At 36.9% G+C, this 23457-nt stretch overlaps 1 protein-coding gene across 2 annotated transcripts in view; it reads right to left on the bottom strand.

Moving 5' to 3' along the window:
• Window positions 1-844: 844 nt before the first annotated feature.
• LOC306844479 (SLIT-ROBO Rho GTPase-activating protein 3) overlaps window positions 845-23457 on the bottom strand; it is an 85107-nt gene continuing 62494 nt past the window's right edge. Inside the window, exons 11-22 of one of the 2 annotated variants that reach the window (XM_079376643.1) lie at window positions 23326-23353; window positions 21572-21674; window positions 19891-19951; window positions 19157-19234; window positions 18185-18319; window positions 16970-17075; window positions 16066-16293; window positions 14741-14814; window positions 11205-11385; window positions 8911-9060; window positions 7071-7380; window positions 845-4030 (exon numbers count right to left, since the gene is read on the bottom strand). In XM_079376643.1, the coding sequence (XP_079232769.1) occupies window positions 3593-4030; window positions 7071-7380; window positions 8911-9060; window positions 11205-11385; window positions 14741-14814; window positions 16066-16293; window positions 16970-17075; window positions 18185-18319; window positions 19157-19234; window positions 19891-19951; window positions 21572-21674; window positions 23326-23353 (1892 nt within the window). In that variant the 3' untranslated portion in view covers window positions 845-3592. Of the gene's footprint in view, window positions 4031-7070; window positions 7381-8910; window positions 9061-11204; window positions 11386-14740; window positions 14815-16065; window positions 16294-16423; window positions 16512-16969; window positions 17076-18184; window positions 18320-19156; window positions 19235-19890; window positions 19952-21571; window positions 21675-23325; window positions 23354-23457 lie in introns of those variants that run through there. The other variant, XM_079376644.1, reaches the window with a different exon arrangement.

The following is a 23457-nucleotide window of genomic DNA, read 5'->3' as shown; positions in this document are numbered from 1 at the left end:
GTGATCCTTTGGTGCATGGCTGCTAGTGCAAGCTAGAGTTAAAGAATGACACTAAGACAAGATATGCTGTGGTAGAACATATGAGAAACAGAGAGAAATGTGGTTACATTTGTAACAGCTTCATGTCTGCCAACTGTTTTTATTTTCTCCTGCTTATTCTACACCAGCACTGACCAACAGAGGGAGGTTGTGAGCAGGGACAGGCCATTTAAGGCCACCAGAGGGCAGTATTTTATTTGTCTTAGCCCTTATGCATAAAGAATGCTTATCTATCACACTAAACAAAACTGAACTGGTAATGCAAGGGCTTTTATTAATACATTTCCATGACCTGTATGTCAGTTATGATTACTGGATGTGAATTTATCTTGGTATATTTGAGGATTATTATTATATTAATAATAAAATATATATTTTTGTAATTTTATTTTTTCCTGATATTCTGTAACCGTTAATTTTCTATGGACTTGGGAACCCTTTACTGCAAATGACCCAAAACAGTCTGTTTTATACACTGAATTATGAATAGCAGTTTTATACATAATTTCTTTACTGTAAATAAATGTAAGCCCTCATCCATCCAGGTCTATGTAAAAGTATAAATTTTCTATATAATTTTATTGCTAGCCAATTAATTACTTTCAAGCTGAGAACAACTAGAAAAACTCATACAGTACATTTATTCACTACAGAAATTGACTTTGGACGCCTGGAAATCTAAATTTTCTACAACCATGGAAACGCTTTACTTCAAATCGCAGAAAAATGACCCAAAACAGTCTGTTTTATACATTGAATTATGAATTGCTATATTATGCCTGCTTTTTTTTCTTCTTTTTTTTTTACTGTAAACAGAATTAAGCCTTCATCCATCCAAATGCAATTATGCAGAAGTGTCATGGCTGAATTCAAATGAACGTCCAGAAATAGATATGTGCCCTAGTAATAGCGAATAATAGTCTTTATGCATATGTTAAAATGATGCCAATGTGGAAGTGGTACGGTAAGAGACATTATAAACAAAATTAGAATCGCTTCCTGAGATGAGCCAAATCCTCACAGCTAGACCCAGTTTCAAATCGCTCCCTTGTGGCTAAAGGCTAACGTATTTTAGGACATTGTGCGTTGTATCTAGGGAAAGGCACCACTATCAGTCTTTGAACAGTGTTGCTTGGTAAAGAGAAGCACGTGCAAGTCAGTCTCCCTCACATGCGGACAACAGGCCCATGCTACTACAAAGCTGAGGAATTCAGACAGAAGCTAATTACCAGTCATTGCCAAGTAATTCAAGATGGCAGTAACAGTACATGGAGTCTCAGAAGAGATTTTACATTTTTTATGCCCCAAATGCAAGCGTAAATCAGTACGGCACCAGCGAGAAACGTCAAACTAACGGAGAGAGATGATGTAACAGCTCAAGCATGACATCAAATGCAAATCTAGAGATATTTCTAGATTAAAAATTGTGCGTAGTAAGAGTACTGTTTTCTTAGGAGAACCTTTTTTTTTCCTTACACAAGCTTTCACATACCGTCGTTCTGATTGGACTATGCGTGAAGTGGCAAATCCTAAGGCAAACCGCAAAAGTAAAATCGGTGAAGAAGATGAGATTAAAGCTTTGGGCTCAGTGTGTTTAAGTGGATATCTAGGTCAGTCGGGCAAATTTTGTACACGGCTGGATATTCCCTCTTCAAGCACCGCTCAGGGAGGAGGGGTAACGCTGAAGATGAACCAGAGATGATATGACAGATTGGGGGCAGTGGAGTTTCTCTTGTTGGAGCTGGTTACTCTAGGCTATTGAATATTTAGATGTGGAGGAGGGATCTGTACCTCACCGCAGAGAGTGGGGCATGGATTTACAAATGCATCATTCATTGCACTAGAAAATATGCTTTACTTTGCATTCTGTATCTACCAAAAACCAAGACTTTTTGGTGAATCTAACAAAAATATGTCCCAAGACCAAAAGAAAAAAATATATGAAAATATATTTTGAAGAAAAAACAAGTCATTTTAGGATATTTTTGTATATTTATATATTTTTTTGTATTATGATATTATCACGTAGAATACGGAAGGAGGGATCTGTCAATTTACAAATGTATCTAGGAAATATCATATATTTGACATACACAAGTTTTTGGGTGAATCTCACAAAAATATGTCCGGCTCATCATAACCCCCCCCCCCCCCCCCCCCCAAATATGAAAATATATTACGCATGAGAAAATGAGTCCTGTTTTTAGAATTTTCCCTGTTATGATATTATTGTCATGACAATAGATTACATTTTTTATTTGGACAAATTTTCATCAAAAGTCCTGGGCACATTTGGTGCGATTCATCCTTTTACTTGGGTTGCTTGTGTGTCATCTGGTTATTTTACTAAGTATTAATATTCATATATTCAGAGTATATATGGAATACAAGTCCAAAGCAGGACTATTTGAAATATGTAAATGACGGATGCTTACAATAACATGGAGCTCATTGGAATGCCTTAAAGCCACGCAACTTTATAAGAATGAAGCATTTACATGTGTAAATTAGAAATGATGAACTGCTTTTTCTATTAGGAAGCTGATGTGATCCAAAAAACACAGAAGAAAAAAGTAGAGCACTCTCCCAACTAATATTAATATTAATGGCTCAGACTATTGATTCATTATTTGTTTGCGTCTTGATTGTAAATGTTTTTGATAAAAGCCATTCTAGTCTCCCTGCCTGTTCTGTCCTCGGCTGTACAAGATTAACACTTAAAAAAAGAATCTATCCAAAATTTATATACAAGTAAAACTACATTTTACCACAGGTTTCTTACAATTAGTTGGTATATTGGTTTTCTGCATCTCATATATGTATACAGCTTGGCTATGTTGTTACTTAGATGTATATCGCTTATTCTACAAACGAAAGGCATTACAAGTTCAAGTACAGTATATCTCTATTTACAACAGCTCAAAGGTAGCTGGCCGTGTTAGACAGTCTTTGAGTGACCGTTTGGTTCTATCATATGTACAGTCCAGTTCTGGAGGGCGGGACTTATCACTAATTTTAAAACAGTCCTCCAATGAGAGTTTACTCATTCATTAATAACAGAACTCTTCTGGCCAACCAGTGCAGAGAGAAACAAATGCAAACCACTCGTTTGATCTTGCTCTAAATAAAAATGTGGCCAAGAAGGACAAGTTAATAGTAATTCTGAGGTAAACTTAATAATAATAAAAAAAAAAGAGGAATTTTTTTTTTTTCAACCTTCTTTTTATCATAGCATGAAATTTACCCTGGAATTGCCTTTTTCCCTTTTTCCCTCTTTTTTTTCACAGAGAGGACAGGAAATGATGGGAAGAATGGAATGGAATGGGAAAATCACCTGAGCCAGACTCAACTCACATAATCCGCAACCAGGCTCAACACGTCAAACCACTAGGCCACAGCTCAGCTGCATTTCTAGAACTCTCAAAGGCTCAAAAACATTAATTCAGAAACGAAATATAGCACTCCTGAACTTCCTTCCTGGAATGAGCATCTTGCCCTGGGTAGCCCTCACCAGCGCAGGTAGCTACACCGCACCACGGGCCTGCTGCTGCTGCTACATGGTCCCGGGTTTCTCACCAGAGTTGGCGGAGGAAGCTGCAGCGCTGCTCGCGTTGTTTGGAAAGATCTTCTCTGTGGGGGTCACGGCAGGGCTTCCCACCCCAGAGGAGCTGGAGCTGCTGGAGCGGTGCTGCGTGGGCGGGGGTCGCACGGGTCTCATAGGTGGAGGTCTGAGCTGGGCTCCGGCAAATCTGGCGGACAGCGTAGGTTTAAAGGTGGTCATCATCTCCGTAGTGGAGCTGCTGCTGCGTCTCAGGGCCGCGTCCGGGTCTCGGATCATGATGGTGTGTAAGGGGCTCGCTGGCTCTGAGCTCACAGGGTTCTTGAGCGGTTCTAACGTATCCAGAACAACGTCGGGAGCTTGTTTGGCCGTGTTTTGGCGTTCCAATTCACGGAGCTCATGAAGTGCAGTGTTCATTGTCTTCTCAATATCCTGTAACAAAAAAATGTTATTGACTTTTTGCTGAAAAAGAAATGAAGTTTATTTGCAAAAACAGTTTTTTTTTAATTTTCAAAAATCATGTTTTTTTATTATGTTTCATTGTGTTAGTTAGCTGTTTTTTAAATTTAAAATTATTTTTAACCAAGTTAACCTAACCTTTAAGTTATTTTTAACCTAGTCAAAATAACCCAATTGCCGTCTGATTGAGATTAACTGGAATGCACAATGAAAAAACATGATTTCTGAGAATTGTTAAAAAGCGGAGTTATCTAATGAACTCTTCAAATGAATGACGAAATATTGAATGAATTTAGATATTTTTCATTTTATTCTAAAATGTCATTAAATTTAAGTCGAAAAGAACATTTAAAAAGACCAAATGTTCATGCATTTTATTCACAACCTATTTTAAGGATTTAGCAACATTGTTTACATTAAAATTGTTTTAAAAGAAAATGACAAAATACTGACTGAATTTAGTAATTCTTCATTTAACTCTAAAATGGCATCTAATTTTAGTCAACAAAAAATAACATGAAAATTCTATGTTCAAGCATTTGATTCATAACAATTAAATGTTTTATTATTATTATTTACAATTTTTGTCAACAGTGTTTTAAAATCATTTATAATCATTACAATGGAAATATTTCTTGATATGAAACCCCATGTTGTCTAATTTTGATGATGAGAAACTGAAAAGATTTATATACAGTATATTCATGAAAAATTGTTTTTTTTTTTGTCATTATGCTGAAAATAGCTCTCGGTGCTTCATTAACTGGACTCATTTGTCTTAAGTATTGCTAATATAACAAGATTAAGCATTAGGGATGTGTTTAAGTCCACTAGCACCCCTAATAATGATGATGTGAGAAAATGATCGATAAGTTCAATTTGTCGGTTTCTGCACAGAAAGTATTTACAGAGCTCTATAACCTTAGAAATCTCTCATCTTTCCTGGAAATTCACAGAGGCAGATTATGTTTGATATACACACAGTGTCGCTGCCATCCTGATAGACTATAAACTCCCTGCTTTCCCGTTCTCTTTCAAGACTGTCCTCTGTCTCCCAGCTGAGCATGCCATAAAAATGTTATGTTCAAAAGATAAAAGGCTCATGAAGACACACACTCACACACACACAAAAAGTACCTTGCAAGGTCTCATTACTGAGCAGATGTCATCAATAACCCCCCACACCCCCCTAAACACATTTACACACATTTCCCAAACTGCACATCAAGCAGTAATGTAAATCAGATCATGCAGTCTGCGCTTATAATGCATTATCAATATACAAAACAACACATTTCTGTCCAACAATATCAATCATACCTCCGTTTTGATGTCTGTATTCACATAAGCCATTTTCTTTTCATTAGGTGAGTGTAGACACAAAGGGGTCATTACAAAAGATCGTTAACTGTTCCGTGTGTCACAGACTTCATTATTTAACCGTGTGCAAATGAAACGCATGGATCAGTGCCAGCCCATCCAGTTCATGCTGATATCTGCTTTAGTGCCAGCTCTTTGTTTCTGCTGGACTAACTCTTGCCAGCTTCTTCAGCCTCACAGAATTCTAGGCTAATTGAAAGGCTCAAGAGAAAAACCAAAAAGCTTTCATGACTACAACTTAAAAGACATTTTGAATCCTTCTGAGCTTTGATTTATAAGGGTACAAAATATAAGAATATTTGATCTCAGCAATAGCAAACTTTGTTTAAAATAATTATATATCTAAATCACAGTGATTTAATTAGATTACGATAATTAATATAAATATATTTTATGGCTTTTTAGAATAATTAGTGGTGATTGCTTACAATTTTTTTTGCCAAAAACTTTGCGGTGTAAGCCTTGACTTGTATGATCTTATATGCTCAAGTAGTGGAATTGAGAAGAGGTGCTATTACTTTTGTAAGCAATTGAAAGCACCATTTTCTCTCAGTTTACAGTAGTTTTCATAATGTTTTCACATAATTTGAAAAAAGAAAAGAAAATAATAATTAAGTGTTTTTAAATACTTTAATTGTATCTACAATTTATCTCATATTTTATCATTTGAAACTAAATAAATAAATAAAAATGGCACTGATTGGATATTTTTATTATACAATGACGTTCATTAATTTTCAAAAATACAGTAAATATGTAATATTGTGAAATATTATTACAAATTAAAATAACTTTTTTCTTTACAAATATATTTTAAAATGTCATTGATTTCTATGATGTAAAAGCTGAATTGTCAGTCGTTTCTCCAGGTTACAGTGTTCATTTCTAATATAATATATTTCTAATAAACATTTCCAGTTAATATCAGTGTTGAAAATGGTCGAAGCATCTAGTTCAGTATTTGAAAACTATTCTAGTTCCACAAATATATGAAGCAGCACAACTGTTTTCAACATTGATAAGAAGACATGTTTCTGGAGCAGAAAATCAGCATATCAGAATGATTTCTGAAGGATCATGTAGAGACTGGAGTAATGATGCTTTAAATTCAGCTTTGCCTTCACAGGAGTAAATTACATATATTGAGATAGAAAAAAATGCAATCAGACTATCAGTCCATGCTAAATACAGAAATGTATTATTACAAGTAAAAGCAACATTTTTGCCTGATGAATTTCAGTGGACCGAAACGTTGCTTTTACTTGTAATAATGCATTTCTATATTTAGCATGGACTGATAGTGTGAGGGATTGCATTTTTTATATTTTGGATTCGACAGTGTTGTTGGACTATTTTTCCTACGTGTTTTCCTATCGTTTTCTCAGGTGTGCTGAGTTTGTGTTGACTGATATATTCAGATAGAAAAAGTTATTTTAAATTGTAATAACATTTAACAATATTACTATTTTTACTGTACTTTGATCAAATAAATACAGTCTCGGTGAGTATAACAGACTTCTTTCAAAAATCTTTATGGCTTCAAAATTTTGACCACCTGTGTATACACACACACACACACACACACACACACACACACACACACACACACACACACACACACACATACACACACCTCTGCTAAAGCCTCAGCCTCCAAGGACTTGTGGTCTCCTAGGCTGCTGTGTCTTGTTGTTCCTGGCACAGGCCTTAGTGGGTGACCCTCAGGATAGACCTTTCGCTCAGGGAAGTTAATGCTGCCTGCACTGCCAAAGGTTCCTAAACGTCTCTTCTCAGGACTCTCTATGTGGCCTCTACTGACTGCCACCTTGTGGGGGCTGCTGGGGCAGGCGGCGGCCCGTGGCGGTGTGTCTCGGGGAGGACTGTGAGAGTCAGTGCCAGTGCGGCGCCGAGGAATGGCAGATCCATCCGAACGCAACCTAACCCTGCATAAACACACAACGAGATGGTAATAATCTTAAATCCAGTCCGTCAATGTTTTTGACTCAAAGCAGAATGCAAATAGAATAAAAAAAGTTCTTAATTATTTGTGCCACAAACAAGATGAGTAAGTAAACAAGCTGCGAGGAGAAACAGGACAAGATTAAACGCTTTAATTCAGATCATTAATTTTTCTTGAGGATGAAAATACAGTTGGGCAAAAAAAGTATTTAGTCAGCCACCAATTGTGCAAGTTCTTCCACTTAAAAAGATGAGAGAGGCCTGTAATTTTCATCATAGGTACACTTCAACTATGAGAGACAGAATGGGGGGAAAGAATCCAGGAAATCACATTGTCTGATTTTTAAAGAATTTATTTGCAAATTATGGTGGAAAATAAGTATTTGGTCAATAAGAAAAAAAATGTTCAACTCAATACTTTGTTATATACCCTTTGTTGGCAATGACAGAGGTCAAATGTTTTCTGTAAGTCTTCACAAGGTTTTCACACACTGTTGCTGGTATTTTGTCCCATTCCTCCATGCAGATCTCCTCTAGAGCAGTGATGTTTTGGGGCTGTCGCTGGGTAACACGGACTTTCAACTCCCTCCAAAGATTTTCTATGGGGTTGACTGGCTAGGCCACTCCAGGACCTTGAAATGCTTCTTACGAAGCCACTCCTTCGTTGCCCGGGCGGTGTGTTTGGGATCATCGTCATGCTGAAAGACCCAGCCACGTTTCATCTTCAATGCCCTTGCTGACGGAAGGAGGTTTTCACTCAAAATCTCAGGATACATGGCCCCATGATACATGTTATCTGATGGTAGCCTTTGTTACTTTGGTCCCAGCTCTCTGCAGGTCATTCACTAGGTCCCCCGTGTGGTTCTGGGATTTTTGCTCACCGTTCTTGTGATCATTTTGACCCCACGGGGTGAGATCTTGCGTGGAGCCCCAGATCGAGGGAGATTATCAGTGGTTTTGTATGTCTTCCATTTTCTAATAATTGCTCCCACTGTTGATTTCTTCACACCAAGCTGCTTGCCTATTGCAGATTCAGTCTTCCCAGCCTGGTGCAGATCTACAATTTTGTTTCTGGTGTCCTTCGACAGCTCTTTAGTCTTGGCCATAGTGGAGTTTGGAGTGTGACTGTTTGAGGTTGTGGACAGGTGTCTTTTATACTGATAACGAGTTCAAACAGGTGCCATTAATACAGGTAACGAGTGGAGGACAGAGGAGCCTCTTAAAGAAGAAGTTACAGGTCTGTGAGAGCCAGAAATCTTGCTTGTTTGTAGGTGACCAAATACTTATTTTACAGAGGAATTGACCAATTAATTCATTAAAAATCCTACAATGTGATTTCCTGGATTCTTTCCCCCCATTCTGTATCTCATAGTTGAAGTGTACCTATGATGAAAATTACAGGCCTCTCTCATCTTTTTAAGTGGGAGAACTTGCACAATTGGTGACTAAATACTTTTTTGCCCAACTGTAAGTGGAAAAAATACAAGTAGAATTCTGCATAATCAGCCACTGACCGGCCCATGACCCCGCCAAAGTTGTAATCAGGCGAAGGTTCACACGGGGACTGCAGATCGTTTTTGGATGAGGCTTTATCATCCAGTAAAGGTCCGCTGCTGGCCTCGCTGTCAGCCTTCTGACTCAGACTATCAGAAAATGCGTCATCCCTAAAGAGATAGAGACAAAAATCCTTCCGGTTACTCTGATGGTCTATGAAGGATTCCAAGTGGTGCAATTTGAGCTGATTTAAATGAAAAAAAAATAAATAAATAGACCAAAATAATTAAAAGCTATTATTTAAAAGAACAATAAAAACACTTAATTAGCAAGGAGAACAGAAAAAGGTAAAAAAAAACAATTCAAACTACGGTGAAGTAGACTAAAAATGGTAGGTAATTGTTATTGTCTTTAATAAAAACATACTAGTTTGTCTTACAGTAAAAACAGTAATATTGTAAAATATATGACAATTTACTGTAATTTATAATTTAATGCAATTTATTCCTGTGACGGTAATGCTGATTTTTTTTTGTAGTCATTACTGCAGTTTTCAGTGTCACATGATCCTTTAGAAATCATTCTAATGTGCCAATTTGGTGCTCTAGAAACATTTCTTATTATTACCAATGTTGGAAAAAGTTGTGCTGTTTAATATTTTTGTTAACATGATGATAGAATTTAATGTATCCTTCCTGAAAAAAGTATTAATTTCTTTCTAAAAGACCCCAAACTTTTGAGGAGCGTCTCACTGCAACCTACAAGATCCAGGGGGTGTGGTTTGATCCAGATCCAACTCCTCCCAACTTACATATAGCTAAACCTATCCATCTCCACCCCCTGATCCCTAAACCCACCCCATCTCCACCCCTAAACCTACCAATCTCCACCCCCTAGATGTGGATCCAACCACGCCCCCTGGATCTTGTGGACTGCAGCAAGCCCTACTTGAAATTTTTGAACAGTAGTCCATATTATTATGTTCACCAGCTAAGCTGTCACACACAGCAGCATATCCATGTACATAAAGCTGGCAATGAAAGAGGCTTCTAGTTTCTCTGCATTACTCTCACTTCACGTCTCATTCCCAGAGCCCTGACCAAGCAAACATCCACTGATCACAGTTTCACAGCATGTTCTCGGGCTGCTTTTACAGTTCTCTTGGGAGACGACAACAGAAGGTGTTTGGTAATCTGAAGCTGTTGAACGTCACATTCATTGGGAAAAAAAAGGCTCAGAAAAAATCTACAGCCCAAATGTTTCATTATGCAATCTTTCAGCAATTCATTTTTCTCAGTGCTTTTTGAACACACTAAATGGACTGAAGTACGTGCTTGTTGGGCCTTAATTTCAAAACCATTGCCATTAAGAGGAAGCTGATCCTCTCTAACGGCTTCTATTCTTCTGATATGGCCTTCCACTAGATGTTTGAACATGGATTCGGAAATTTCCTCGTATTCAAACATGCAGTTTGCAACCCACATAATCTCAAACTTTATATACCCTTAATTTTTTAAAGTAGTTAAGTAGTAGTTAATCATTAGATGATTAAAAATATAATTTTTTATATGCTTATGTCATATATAAATAATTTTGGGGTTTAAATTACAGCACAAATAATTACTGTTATACAAGATTTTGGTCATTCCGACCATCCTCTTTTCATTTTAGCAACCTCAATTTTCCTTATTTGCTGCTGTCAAATTTTGCAATATTAGGAACGGAGCTTGGACCGACACTTTTAATAATCTCATTCATCAAACTGATACCGGTTAGACCATACAAAGGGATAATGAGCATGTCATCATTTTAGTAATTACTGAAACAGTAGTAGGACAGTTAATATCAGTTTATGACATAAATATGATCAACTCAAGGACGCTGCAATTAACTTTTTTCACTTTCATATCATTTCAAGACCTCATAAAGCAGTAACAGAGGAGCAGAAAGCCCCTGAACACTTGATCGGCTTACTTTCAACTCACTTTAACCTCAGTGAAGTACGTCAAAATTCCTTGCCAAAGACATAAGGGCATTCTTTAACTGCCACTCAGTGCTGTTAAATTTTAATTAAAGTCTAAAGTGTTAATGGAGGGAACTATTTGATTCTCACTTGAGCTATTAAGGTATGAACTCAGGCCAGATGGCCTGGTTGATTAGTCATATAACCCAGAGGGCAAGATTTTCACAAGGCAACATGAATTGAACTGTTCTGTGACTAGGTCCAGGGACATAAAAATAAGCATATACATACATATTCATTTCATACATTTGAAAAAAAAAAAACAATACAATATTTTATTAAGATACTTACAAGTCTTGTACTACTATATACTGGTGAGGTATGAGGCCGTCAACCCCGTTGTGTCTGCCCTCCCACCAGTCCTCAGATGCACGATGATACAACAAAAGGGATGCACCTTTTTTGAAGGACAGCTCTCGAGGAGTCCGACCCATGTAATCAAACTTTGCAATGGCTTCGATCTGCTCCACCTCTGTGTATGAGAGAGAGAGAGAGGAACAGGGAAAGTAGCGCTCATTAACATGTTTGCACAGAGAATTAAGTCAACAAATTTTCAGAGAGCTTCAAAGCACTGCAACAGACTGAAAATCTGTCATGCTCCCAGCTGGTTCTCAGCAAAAACATACACACTCACACCGTGTCTTGGCCAGGCACGATATGACAAGTTTACAGCGACAAGCAATTTGTCTGTCCAAACTAAACGCAAAACTGCTGCATGACACACGAACGTATTAGATGTTTAATGTACAATTATGTGAGGTAAGATTTTGGAGCAATGATATTTCATAGTGGGTGAACTGGACTGTAGAAATACAAACCAATTGCTTTTATACACAAAAAGTACTGCAAAGTCCATCGCTTGTCATAATTCTCTGAAAACAATAAAGCAAAGCAAAAACAAAAGAAAACAAAAAAACTATGCAAAATGTAATTTTAATACACAAAAGTCCATAGATGAATTGTCACAATTCACAAAACAACACAAAACAAAAGCAAGCCAAACAAAAACAAAACAAAAGCAATCAAAACAAAAGCAAAGCATAACAAAATCAAACAAAACAACAAAAAACAAACTTAGTTTTGAACAAAGCACAACAAAAAATAAAACAACTTAGTCTTTGAACAAAAAACAAACAAACATGAATCCCTGCAATGCAATATTTCCGACTTCTGTATTGAAGAAACACACTGCATTCAGTGTGGTCAAGTGTACAAACACGGTTCATTTATTTTTAGGGCAAAATGACAGATGTGACTGATCAGTCAACAACAAGAAAAAACACTGTTCAACAACATAGCTTAGAAAAACAGGCTTGTGCACAGCATGTCAATACAGGATCTATTTGACAAATAAACGCACATATGTTTATTTGTCAAATAGATCCTGTATTCAATATCATACAGACACACATTCATCAGAGTTTGGTCTTACACATCAGGATATGATCTCATCCTTTACCCCATCAGGACTACAAAGAAACAGGCATGTTTTTAATATAGATGGGCTGCTAAAAATGCACAGTGGACTTTATCCGATCCGATCAAATCTGCCACCCAGCTTCCATTTAACGTGACCACTGCCATCGCATGACCACAAATCAGTTCACGCTTCACCCCCCCAGACGCTGCCAGGGGCAAACAGACAGTGGGGTCATTCAGGGTTAAGGAGATATACAGAGCAAATCAGCGCTTGGCAGGAAATCTCCAAGTTGACTAGAAGAAACTAATCAGTTTCATTAGGGTCTCCACCCAGGGGTGAAATTAAATACAGGCATGCCACAGAAGTGGAAGGAAAGAGGAAGAATGGCAATGGAGAGACAGAGAAAATCAGCCTTTGCAATTCTGTATTCATCTGATTGTTTCCATTGTGACTGCACCTGATTGGCTGGATTGAAGGCTCAGAATCTGATTGCGATATCTCAGCATGCGCCGAGGGTAATGGGGAAGTTGCGATAGCGCTGTTTTGGAGCTAAAGCATGTGACTTCAAATGGTCCTGAAGTCATGCATAAGGCAGGTTGTGGCTGATGAGCTCCTGAGGGAAGGCTGATTCCAGATCAGAGCACCAGACAGATCAAAACAGAATGTCAGTGCGGATCACAAACATATACATAAGCATACACAGCATGCGATTTAGCCAGTCACATACTGTTTAAAGCAGTTTATAGAGCTATAAGTGTGTAAATGAATATAAGTAGCTAACACGAGAAACATCGAACATTCAAGCTAAAAACTGTAGCAGCTGCTCTTAATTTAAAAATAAAGGAATAGCTTGCTAGGTCTGAATATTTACCATTTTAAAGATTTGTCAAATATACTGCAGCAGTCATTTCATGTAAAACTTTAAATGGAAAAATAATGAGTGCAGCTTTCAAGAGAAAAACAAACTATATTCTATTTTAGTGTTAAAAAGGACCCACTCTTTACCCATTAGTTGAGAGCAGAACCATTTTAGTGAAACTGAAAAAAACTAATTCTTGAATGAGCAGCGAGCTGTATGCGAGAGATGGTATCAGCGATGTGGCTGGTGTTTGGGGTTAGCGAGCGAGAGCAGCTCCATCAATCAGTAAATGAAGGGAGCGAGCACAGGAAGCCCCGTGAGACCTGTTTACTCACCCTGAACAAAGAGCGTGCAAGAGAGGGGGAGAGAAGAAAACAAAGTGATAAAAGGAAAAGGAGGAGGCAATTAAGCAGAGAAAACCAAGGCCTGGAAGAGAGAGATGAAGTGCAAAGATTGCTGAAACTGGGCCGAAGGAGATATTTCCGTCTGTGTCTTCATTTAATATAGCAACAGAAACATCGCTAGACTATGCTATCATTTACATGTGAGAAATGAAGAGGGTGAAGGGTGAGAGAGGAAGGGAGAAAAGAAAAAAAAAAACAGAGAACGACATTTTCAAGACCTGGAACCTCATATAACAGCTTGAATCTGTGCTGCCAGGTTTCAATTTGAGATCATCTTTCTTATCTCCTCTTGGCTTACCAGCCAATAAGGATGCACACTGCTGAAAGGGCACTACTCTGATTGGCTGAGCTAAATGTCAATTATGACATCCACCAAACAACACAACCTGGTGTGTATGAAGCATTTCTTTCAATTGTTCATATAAAAAAAATATACAAACCTTCTTAAAGAACTAAATACAATTTGCCTCAGTTATTAAAAAATATATATTTAAACATGACTTGCTTTCAGAGAATATATCATATATTAAGTATTTTTTTTAAATGCTAAAACATTATTGCCACCGAGGTGAGAACAATAATCCTATTGTAATATCTAACATTTTGCTTTAAGGATGGTTAGATATTTTCTGGAAAACACAACAAATACTGAAAGATGTTTTGCAGCACAGTCAAAGTCTCATATTGGCTGTGATTGTATGAATAATATTTTTTTGTGGAAACTGTTTAGATCAAACTGAATATGACCCAGATGTTTCAATGCCAGCTTTAACATCTGATGTCAATTATGTGGTTGACATCCATGTGCGCACACACATATATACACACACAAGCCAGAAAGGTCAGCCAAAGCACAACACAGCAATGCTAATGAACACATAATCTTCAAAATGCACAAGGCAGAGCAATTTCTCAGTTTTTTAAAGAAGCAATATGTGGACATTTTGATTCCTTTCAACCCCAAAGGCTAGCATAAACATCTGACTGCATTTCTGTTGGTTAAGCAAACAAAAAAAACTTAAATGCTGATTTTTGCTTCTGGTCATTTGTGGTCTACTTTACAATACAATACACAGCATCCTGCCATAAGAGACAATGATATGAGCATGCAAAAAGCACTGAATGAATGCATAAATGTCTGTACCATCATCGCTTGTGTGTGGTTCGGTGCAGTTGTCTGTTTCATCAATGGTGCCTGGTTCACTGTGAGGACTGTCACTGTGTGAATATACACACATAAACAAACACAAAGAGATAGAGATGTTTAAAAACAGAGTAAAACACAATAAATGCACACATAATAATGCAAGCATAAAACAAAAACAAAAAAACATGGCAATTACAGTTCTGCAATACCACGCAAACAGTAACCAATCCAATATCAGAGACTCATGAAACAGCAAGCATTGTGGATTAAAATCCACAAGTCACATATTTATTTCATGGGACTTAAAGCAATATGCCACAAGAGACTGTGTGTTTTGTTGGTCTTACCATGGTTAAGAGTCATTAGGCTTGACGTACGAGTAAAAACTGGGTAACAAACAGCATTATGAGGCTTATTGCTTTTGAAAAAAGCATGTTTCATGAATACACTATCACGCAAAAGGCTGGGGTCAATAAGGTTAAAAAAATTATACTTTTATTTAGCAAGAATGCATTCTACTTTTATCTCAAATAAATACTGTTTGAATTGTCTATTTATCAAAGAATGCTAAAAAATATCATAGTTTCCAGCAGAAAAACAGTGCTCAGCATTGATAACAATAGTGTTTCTTAAGCACCAAATCAGCATTTTAGGATCATTTCTGAAGGATCATGTGACACTGAAGACTGGAGAAATGGCTGCTGGAAATTCAGTTTTGCCATGACAGGAATGAATAACATTTTTAAAATATATGAAAACAGAAAGCAGTTATTTTAAACTATAACATATTTAACATCTAACATATTAGAAAATATTTCACAATGTTTTTGATTAAATAAGTGCAGCCTTGGTGAGCATAATCTAATTAATCAGAATCTAATTTTAAAAAATACCGTGCATATATAAAAAAGAAACATCTGACCCCAAACTTTTCAATGGTGCTGTGTTTACATTTATTACTAATACTAACCAAAGCAAACCATTTCCATCCACTACCTTAGAATACCATGTAATTCATGGTATATTAATATTGTAATCATTTAGAACAATATTATATCTCAAAGAACTGTGTGGTATTTTCTTCTCATACCAACACTAGATCATGGTCCCACTAAAAATGTTTAAAGCCAAAACTATCTTTCTTATAAGTAGAAATATTTCTTTTAGCTATAGGTTACAAAAAAGTTACTCAACTTTATATGACCTGAGTGCTAAACTCCCCATTCATAGCACTGAGCTCAGTTTAAGCCACAGCTGGCTCTAACGGAGGAATTATGACATTCTTTAATAACATCAAAATCCAGCTAAAGTCTAGAGCTCACCAGTACTCCTCTCCTCCAGTCATGCATTTCTCATAGACAGGACCGTCCAGCTCACGCAGGCTGGGGAAGATGACCTCTTGGTGGATGATGATGGTCTTGATGACCTCATTAACATGAGCCTGACAGGCCACAGGGTCCTGACCCTCCGGGATGGGCATCAGAGTGGGTCCAAAACAGATGGCAAGGTTATATGGGTCCATCATGTTCTCATCACTGTACTGGGACAGACTAGAGATGAAGAGAGGGTGAAAAAGTTCTTAGAGGTGATGTAATGCTGCAGGACTTACAAACTTTCAAAAACTTTCTTATTCCTGCTGTCTGTTTCAATATATTAATTCATAACTTTGTCGCAGAGAATTCATCTTCATGTACAGTGTATTATCTTTCAGCTCATCTCTCATTGGGAAGTCTCTTGACTGCAGAAGTGAAGTTCAAATGAGTCAGAACTGCAAGCATCGAGAGCAAATGAAAGGGGGAAAGAAGTCAGAGGGAAAACTCATGATGTGAAATCAAATTCTTTGTTCGGTCTGGGGGAGGGTGAGAACAGGAAGCATCAATAAAAAGCCAGGAGAACAGGACAGGTATAGTACAGTACAGACTGATGGGTTTCTTCTGGCGTAAATATCCTCTAAAGCACTCCTTGACAGACATGGTCATAAATTAGACAAGAATTGTGGGGGCTGTTGAATAGCTTTGTAAATATAATGAATGTCTTTGCTTGTGACTGCTGCTATTCATATAAATGGTGATTTACTAGGAGATTTACAGTTTGAAAACAGAGATACTGGGAAGGCAGTGTGGTAAAATTACACATTAGCCTTCCACTTTTGAGCATGTCTCGTGTGTGACTGCAGGTCAAATAAAGTATGCCACAAAAAAACAGTTGGTAAAAAATAAAACTTACTGATTTAGAAAAGCAAACAGGTATCGCATGACAATGATGATGGTACGAGGAAGGGTAACGATGATCTGCTGGATGTGGTGGGCTCTTTCCGCAGATGATTCAAGCTCTGAAGCAAGAAATCGACAAACAAACTTTTAAACAAATTTAAATATGCATACAACTGTTGGTAAGACTGATTCCTTTTTTTGAAAGAAGACTCAACAAAGCTGCATTAATTTGATCAAAAATACAGTAAAAAACGGTAATATTTTGAAATATTTTTTATAATTTAAATTGTTTTCTATTTAAATATATACTAGCAATGAATGCAATGTATTCCTTTGATGACAATGCTGAATTTTCAGCAGCCATTACTTATTAGCCATTATCATATTAATATGCTGATTTGGTGCTCAGAAAACATTTCTGATTATTAATGTTGAAAACAGTCGTGCTGCTTATTTTGTAAAAACGATTCTTTGATTAAAAGAAAGTTCAAACAAACATTATTTATTTGAATCCAATGTTCTGTAACATTAGAAATGGCTTTACTGTAACTTTTAAACATTTTAATGCAGTCTTGCTGAATAAAAACATTAATTTAAAATGCTTAATTGTTTTTTGAATGCTTTACTTTTTACGTTTTCTTGCCAGACATTTTTTCCCAAAAACAAAATATGTGACCCTGGACCACAAAACAAATCATAAGGGTAAATTTTTTGTTATTTGGGATTTGTATATCACCTGAATGCTGAATAAATAAGCTTTCCATTGATGTATGGTTTGTTATGATAGGACAATATTTGGCCGAGATACAACTATTTGAATATCTGGAATCTGAGGGTGCAAAAAAATCTAAATATTGACAAAATCATCTTTAAAGTTGTCCAAATGAAGTTCTTAGCAATGCATATTACATATTAATAAATATCTTCATGGAACACGATCTTTACTTAATGTCCTAATGATTTTTGGCATAAAAGAAAAATCTATAATTTTGACCCATACAATGTATTTTTGGCTATTTCTACAAATATACCCCAGCGACTTAAAGAGTGGTTTTGTGGTCCAGGGTCACATATAAGAAACTAACAAATTGCTTTATACTGTAAAATTGCTAAGATGAAGCCAAGCACCAGTAGGAACAAAACAAATAACAGTAATCTATGGAGTAATATCAGGTTTAATCACTCCAGTGACATTTCGACCTATCCTGCAGCTGAATGAAACACTCACTGATGGTGGAGATCAAATCCAGGAAGCGCTCCTTGGGGAAAATAGGGTTCTCCAGCCCTCTGAAATACAGCTTGAGAACGCCAGCCACAGAGTTGATGTCATGATCGCTCTGATCATCAACCAGTGGGTCCTCACCTGAAATAAATGGTGGAAAAATAGTGATTATAGGAGAAAAACGCACACACAAACTCCTAATACATAATAATGAGTAATAACGTAAAGTAAGTGTGTACAAAATGGGGATTTGCCTCTTTCTGCTGCTTAGTTCCCTAAGCTTAACAAGAACACAGATTCAGGCACTAGCAGGCATCTAAGTATACTTGCTTGGATGCTGATGATTCAATTACCTTTGACACAATAACAAGGTTGCATATTAAAACGTAGCTATTTATCAACAACTGTATAACACCTAATGACTGATATCCTTATGGTATCATTTTTTTTGTTTATCTTGCATCACTTTTGTAGCTGAAATATGCACTCTTCATCTATATCTGATGAATTGAGTTGCTTAAAAAGACATGACGTCAATTCCAGTAAAAGATTATCTGACCAGTTACTCTGGCTGTCCAATCTCTGTATTACTATTTTCAGAATTGCATTTGTATTTGTATTTACTATACTATTTCTGGGAATTTCTGGGTAGTGAATGTTTCAGTGCAAATGGAATGATTTTGACGATGGAATAGCTTTAGAAATGGCTTATATAATTTGATGCATCATTTATCAATATCAAAACCAGGCAGATGATTGTTTATATCTGCAAACATGAGCTAAATGTAGAATCAAGTTGTTTCACAGGAAAGCTTTTCTAAATTGAAATCCAGCCACCAAATTTTATTTTCTGATGTTATTTACACCCTCTGCTCAGCAATGATGATCTGATGTGCGGAAGAAACATATTCACAGTTTGGAAAGTACATAAACAAAAATAACTGAAAAATAATTACAGTTGATCTCTAGGGGCCTAACCTCTTTCAAATGAATTTTTAATATCGTTGACTTCCACCTGAGATCCAGGAACTCGGAATATGCCTTGTTGTTGCAGCCCTGGCAGAGGAAAATAAAAAGAAACATGAGTCGAAAACTTGTCAAGGCATGATACTGCATTATTTCCAACTCAAAACAAGATGCGCACAGGAGGAAATGCAACATTTCCATCTACGGGGTTCTTTATTTTTGGCACATATGAGTTTTGCCAAAGAAGTTGCAATCATTTTCAAGATTTCATTGGATGCCGAGGGAACGCCTGTGATATTAATGCAATAATCTCAAAGAAAGTGTGGATTAGGTTCTTGTTAACAACCTTTGAGCCAGCAGATAGAATAAGAGTTTATAGCATTGTTATTTTCTGCCTTGACATCTATAAAAATGTATAGTCTCTAGCAGAACAATAAATCATCAATCCACTGCATAGTTATCAGCCAGACCGATGTCATTCTCTAAATTCACTGACTTCAGCTTTACCCTGACAGATGGACTTTATATGGAACTATTTCCAAAGTATCACGGGATCACTTAAACTTACAACAGATGAGTCCTTATTCAAATTAGCATCTGTGTCTCTTTCTGGTTGAGTATGTCGAGCGCTCTCCGAATGATAAGGGGATGTGTTGTTTTTGGAGAGCTCTCTAATGGTTTCCAGTAGCTCCTGAGTCAGCATGTTTATCTGCAATTGATTAGTGACCTTTCCTTGAACCGCTTACCATATAGATTAATGTATCGAATACAGCTCTCCACCACCAGAGGAATGGGTTGACCCGAGTCCTGAAAGACAACAATCATTACAAAACGGCACCAGTTTTAAAGCTGTGGCTGAGATTTAAAGGGACAGTTCACCAAAAAAATGACAAGTCTGCTCAACCAAACCTGGCTTTCTTCTTCTGGGAAACAAAAAAGGAGATATTTTGAAGTTTTGTCCAAGTCAAAGTAAAACAAAATTGGACTCAATTAACTTTAATTGTATGGACAAAGACCATTTTTCTAAATATTTTCTTTAGGGATTCTGAAAAAGAAAGTAAGTCATACAGGTTTGGAGCATCGTTAGGGTGAGTAAATGATTACAGAATTGTCATTTTTGGGTGATCTGTGCCTTTAAAGGTGCACCTGCTCATTTTTCTCTCATTAAAAAGTAAACAAAAAGTACTTAAAGTAGTATAAAATTATGAAATGGTATACAATCATGTTTAATATCATGTACACTCCAAATAAATCTAATAAAACCTGTTGTATCTAACATGGAGCTGGTCGCATCCATGCTGAGATCACATGAACCGCTAAAAATGACTTGCTTTATCTCTGTAATCCATATTATTGGATATGTTTTCTTGTGGAATATGAATTTGAAGAATTAAACCAGCTTTTTCTAGGCCACTATTGTGACTGGAGTTTTATCTCTTGTAAGTATAAATTATTTTAATTTTATTGTACTAATTTTATAACTAAACAAATTTTTTTAACATATGTGTGTATCATTAGATGCAAAACGTTTTAAAATGGGAAAAGCTGCTTGGTGCACCTTTAAATAACATTTTTCTAAATACTTTAAAAACAGGGAATATATACACAAAACTACAAAAAAATAAAAGTCTTTTTTTCATTGTTTTAGTAGAAAATAAAGCAAAGCATTAAGCATGTCTGTCCTCAAGGGCATAAGACAATAGAAAAAGTTCAGCCAAGGCTGCCAGTAGCAACTCATCTGAAGTTCGCTACAGAAAGCTTGTTAGAATTTCTCTTTGAACTCTTGTGGAAAGCAGCACTGACATGTCATTTGTCTAAGCAAATGTATTACAGTCTTATCTGAAAGGTAAAGACAGTCCATGCCTGGCCCTATTCTACAGTACCTGATTGCGGGTACGAGCATTCCGTCTTCCCCTAGGACACAAAGCAGCATAGAGCAGAGCAGAGGAGTGAAAGAGGTGAGAAAATCACAGTTAGAGAGGAAGGGACGACAGAATCGCCACGAAGACGACAGTGCCGTGGTGGTGACTGGGTGGAATAGCATTAGGGCGGCTGCTGGAATGGCTTGAGATGCAGTAAAGGGAAGCATGTGGAGAACGTGATACCCTTCGTTTAATTTTCTCTGCAATTTATGTCTTTTTAAACAAAATACTTTAAATCTAAGTGGTAATCGACCACTTAATTACATAAATGAAGCATTATGGCAGTTCCTTACAAACTAATGGGCCCTGCTGAGTCTATTTAGGCAGGAGGGCATCAGCTGCCACCCTTATCATCTGCATCATCGCCACCTGGCGAAGGACGGGAAATTAACAGAAGCAAACAGAGGGAGTGAGCGCATGAGTCAGTGAGGAAAAAAACAGACAGAGCTTCAGCCATCCCTCCAGCCCATCAGGGGGCGCTGTTAGCTCCAAAGTCAGTGGGTACCTTAATGAAACTCTCCATATTGCCGTTAAACAGCTTATGGTTATAGATGGAACGAGGCCTTGGTTTCCGCAATTTCTGTGGTTTCGGGGGAAGGGTTGGGGGTCTAAGGAATGGAGATGGTTAGATGGAACAAAAAACATACACAAAACACCCTCTGAATGACATTCTATACCAAAAACCTTAAAACCTACACGGCAAACCCTTTCCCATCTACTCAACTCTTACTTATGTCTCAGCGGAGGAAACAGCCGATAATGAGGGGTTTAAATAAGCAACAGGCATTAATTGTTGTTCTTTAAAAGATCGTAATTACATCCTAATGCTTTTGACCTCAAATTAACCGATAACAACTGCAGGGAGTTTTCTATTCCCTATAGGAGCACTGAATCAGGCCCTTATTGAAACATTTAGCTATGGAAACATAATTGCTGTTGTGACAGACCGGTAAATGCAACCAAAATCAAACATGACATGGCTCTGTACTTTGGTGGTTACCTGAGGGCACAATCTCAAGCTGTAGTTTATATTTGCTTACATGATTAATCATTAACAGATATGGGCAAGTTGGATGTTTTCAAAAATATTATATAGATATTTTGTCATAGAGCTTGAACAAATACCATTTCTCTTTATTATTTGGGCCTTAAACATATTCTATGCATCTACGTAAATGAAAACGCTTCTAGCTACACTTGCATAATTTCATACCAACATATGCATTGGTTAAGCGTTCACAGCTGTATTTGTGGAACAGTGTTTAATTTTAAATTTTAAATAAAGGGCATATGATTATCAATGGCAACACTGGTAGATGTCCTCCAACTGAGAGATCAGAAGAGGCCTGCATCTGTTTACCAGGAAGGCTCTATTCTCAGCATTGTCAGAGGACATTCTGGATAACCCAGCATGAGCTGAGCCCCTGCCAGTGACAGCTTGAGGACAAGTCCCCTTTTGACCGTCATGCAATATCAAAAAAGTTTTATTTGTCCTCTCTTGCTTTTACCCTGGCCTGCTAAGTGTTTTAGAGGTTGTTTTAGCAGCTGATCATGCAGAAAATGGAGTGTAAAATCATCTTTTAGTCTAAAAATGCCACAACAATGATTTGCGACTGTGGTAAAATAACTTTTCCATTAAAAACAATAATCATGGATATGGATAATGGATATGGATGAGAGGTATAGCACGGACTGAATCTTATTCTTAATGACTCAATGGCTAAACAACTGCAGTTTTCTTTAGAGACTCTTTATTTATTTTATTTAGGTAAAAGTATATCTTCACTCTTTAAAATAAAGGTTTCAAAAGGGTGTTTTCACATCTACAATCTTAACATTGAAGGTTCCAAATGGGGGGTTTCATAGTAATGTCACATAAGAACCACTCTGGGTTCCCCAAAGAACCTTTCAGTGAACAGCTCTTAGAAAGAACATTTTGTGCCATAGAAAGGTTCCATGGATGTCAACGGTTTTCAAGGAATCATAGATGGGAATAATGCACCTTTGTTTTTAAAAGTATACTACAGAAGAAAAGTCCTGCAAAGAACCTTACAGTGAACAGTTCCTCAAATAACCTTTGTTTCCTACTGTGAAGAACATGTTAAAAATCTACAGAACCATTTACCATTATAAAGGGCATTTATGCAATGGAAAGGTTCCATGGATGGTAAAGTTTCTTCATGGAACCACAAATGCCAATTAAGAACCTTTATTTTGTTTTTGAAAATGTGAATTACATCATCAGAAGAACTTTCTTACCTTGTAGTTCCACATTCAGCTCTTTCTCCTAAAAAAGAGAGTGGAAAGAGGGAGGAGTTAGAAATGCCATTATTAGCATGATCTCATGTACTGGGTTCTAAAGCTCGGTCAGAGCCTACTGAGGGCTATCGT

The sequence above is a fragment of the Barbus barbus genome (genome assembly GCF_936440315.1).
Source record: "Barbus barbus genome assembly, chromosome: 25".
Classification (NCBI taxonomy): domain Eukaryota; kingdom Metazoa; phylum Chordata; class Actinopteri; order Cypriniformes; family Cyprinidae; genus Barbus; species Barbus barbus.
The sequence above is the reverse complement of the archived record's forward strand: the minus strand, read 5'-3'. Positions and strand labels throughout refer to the sequence as shown.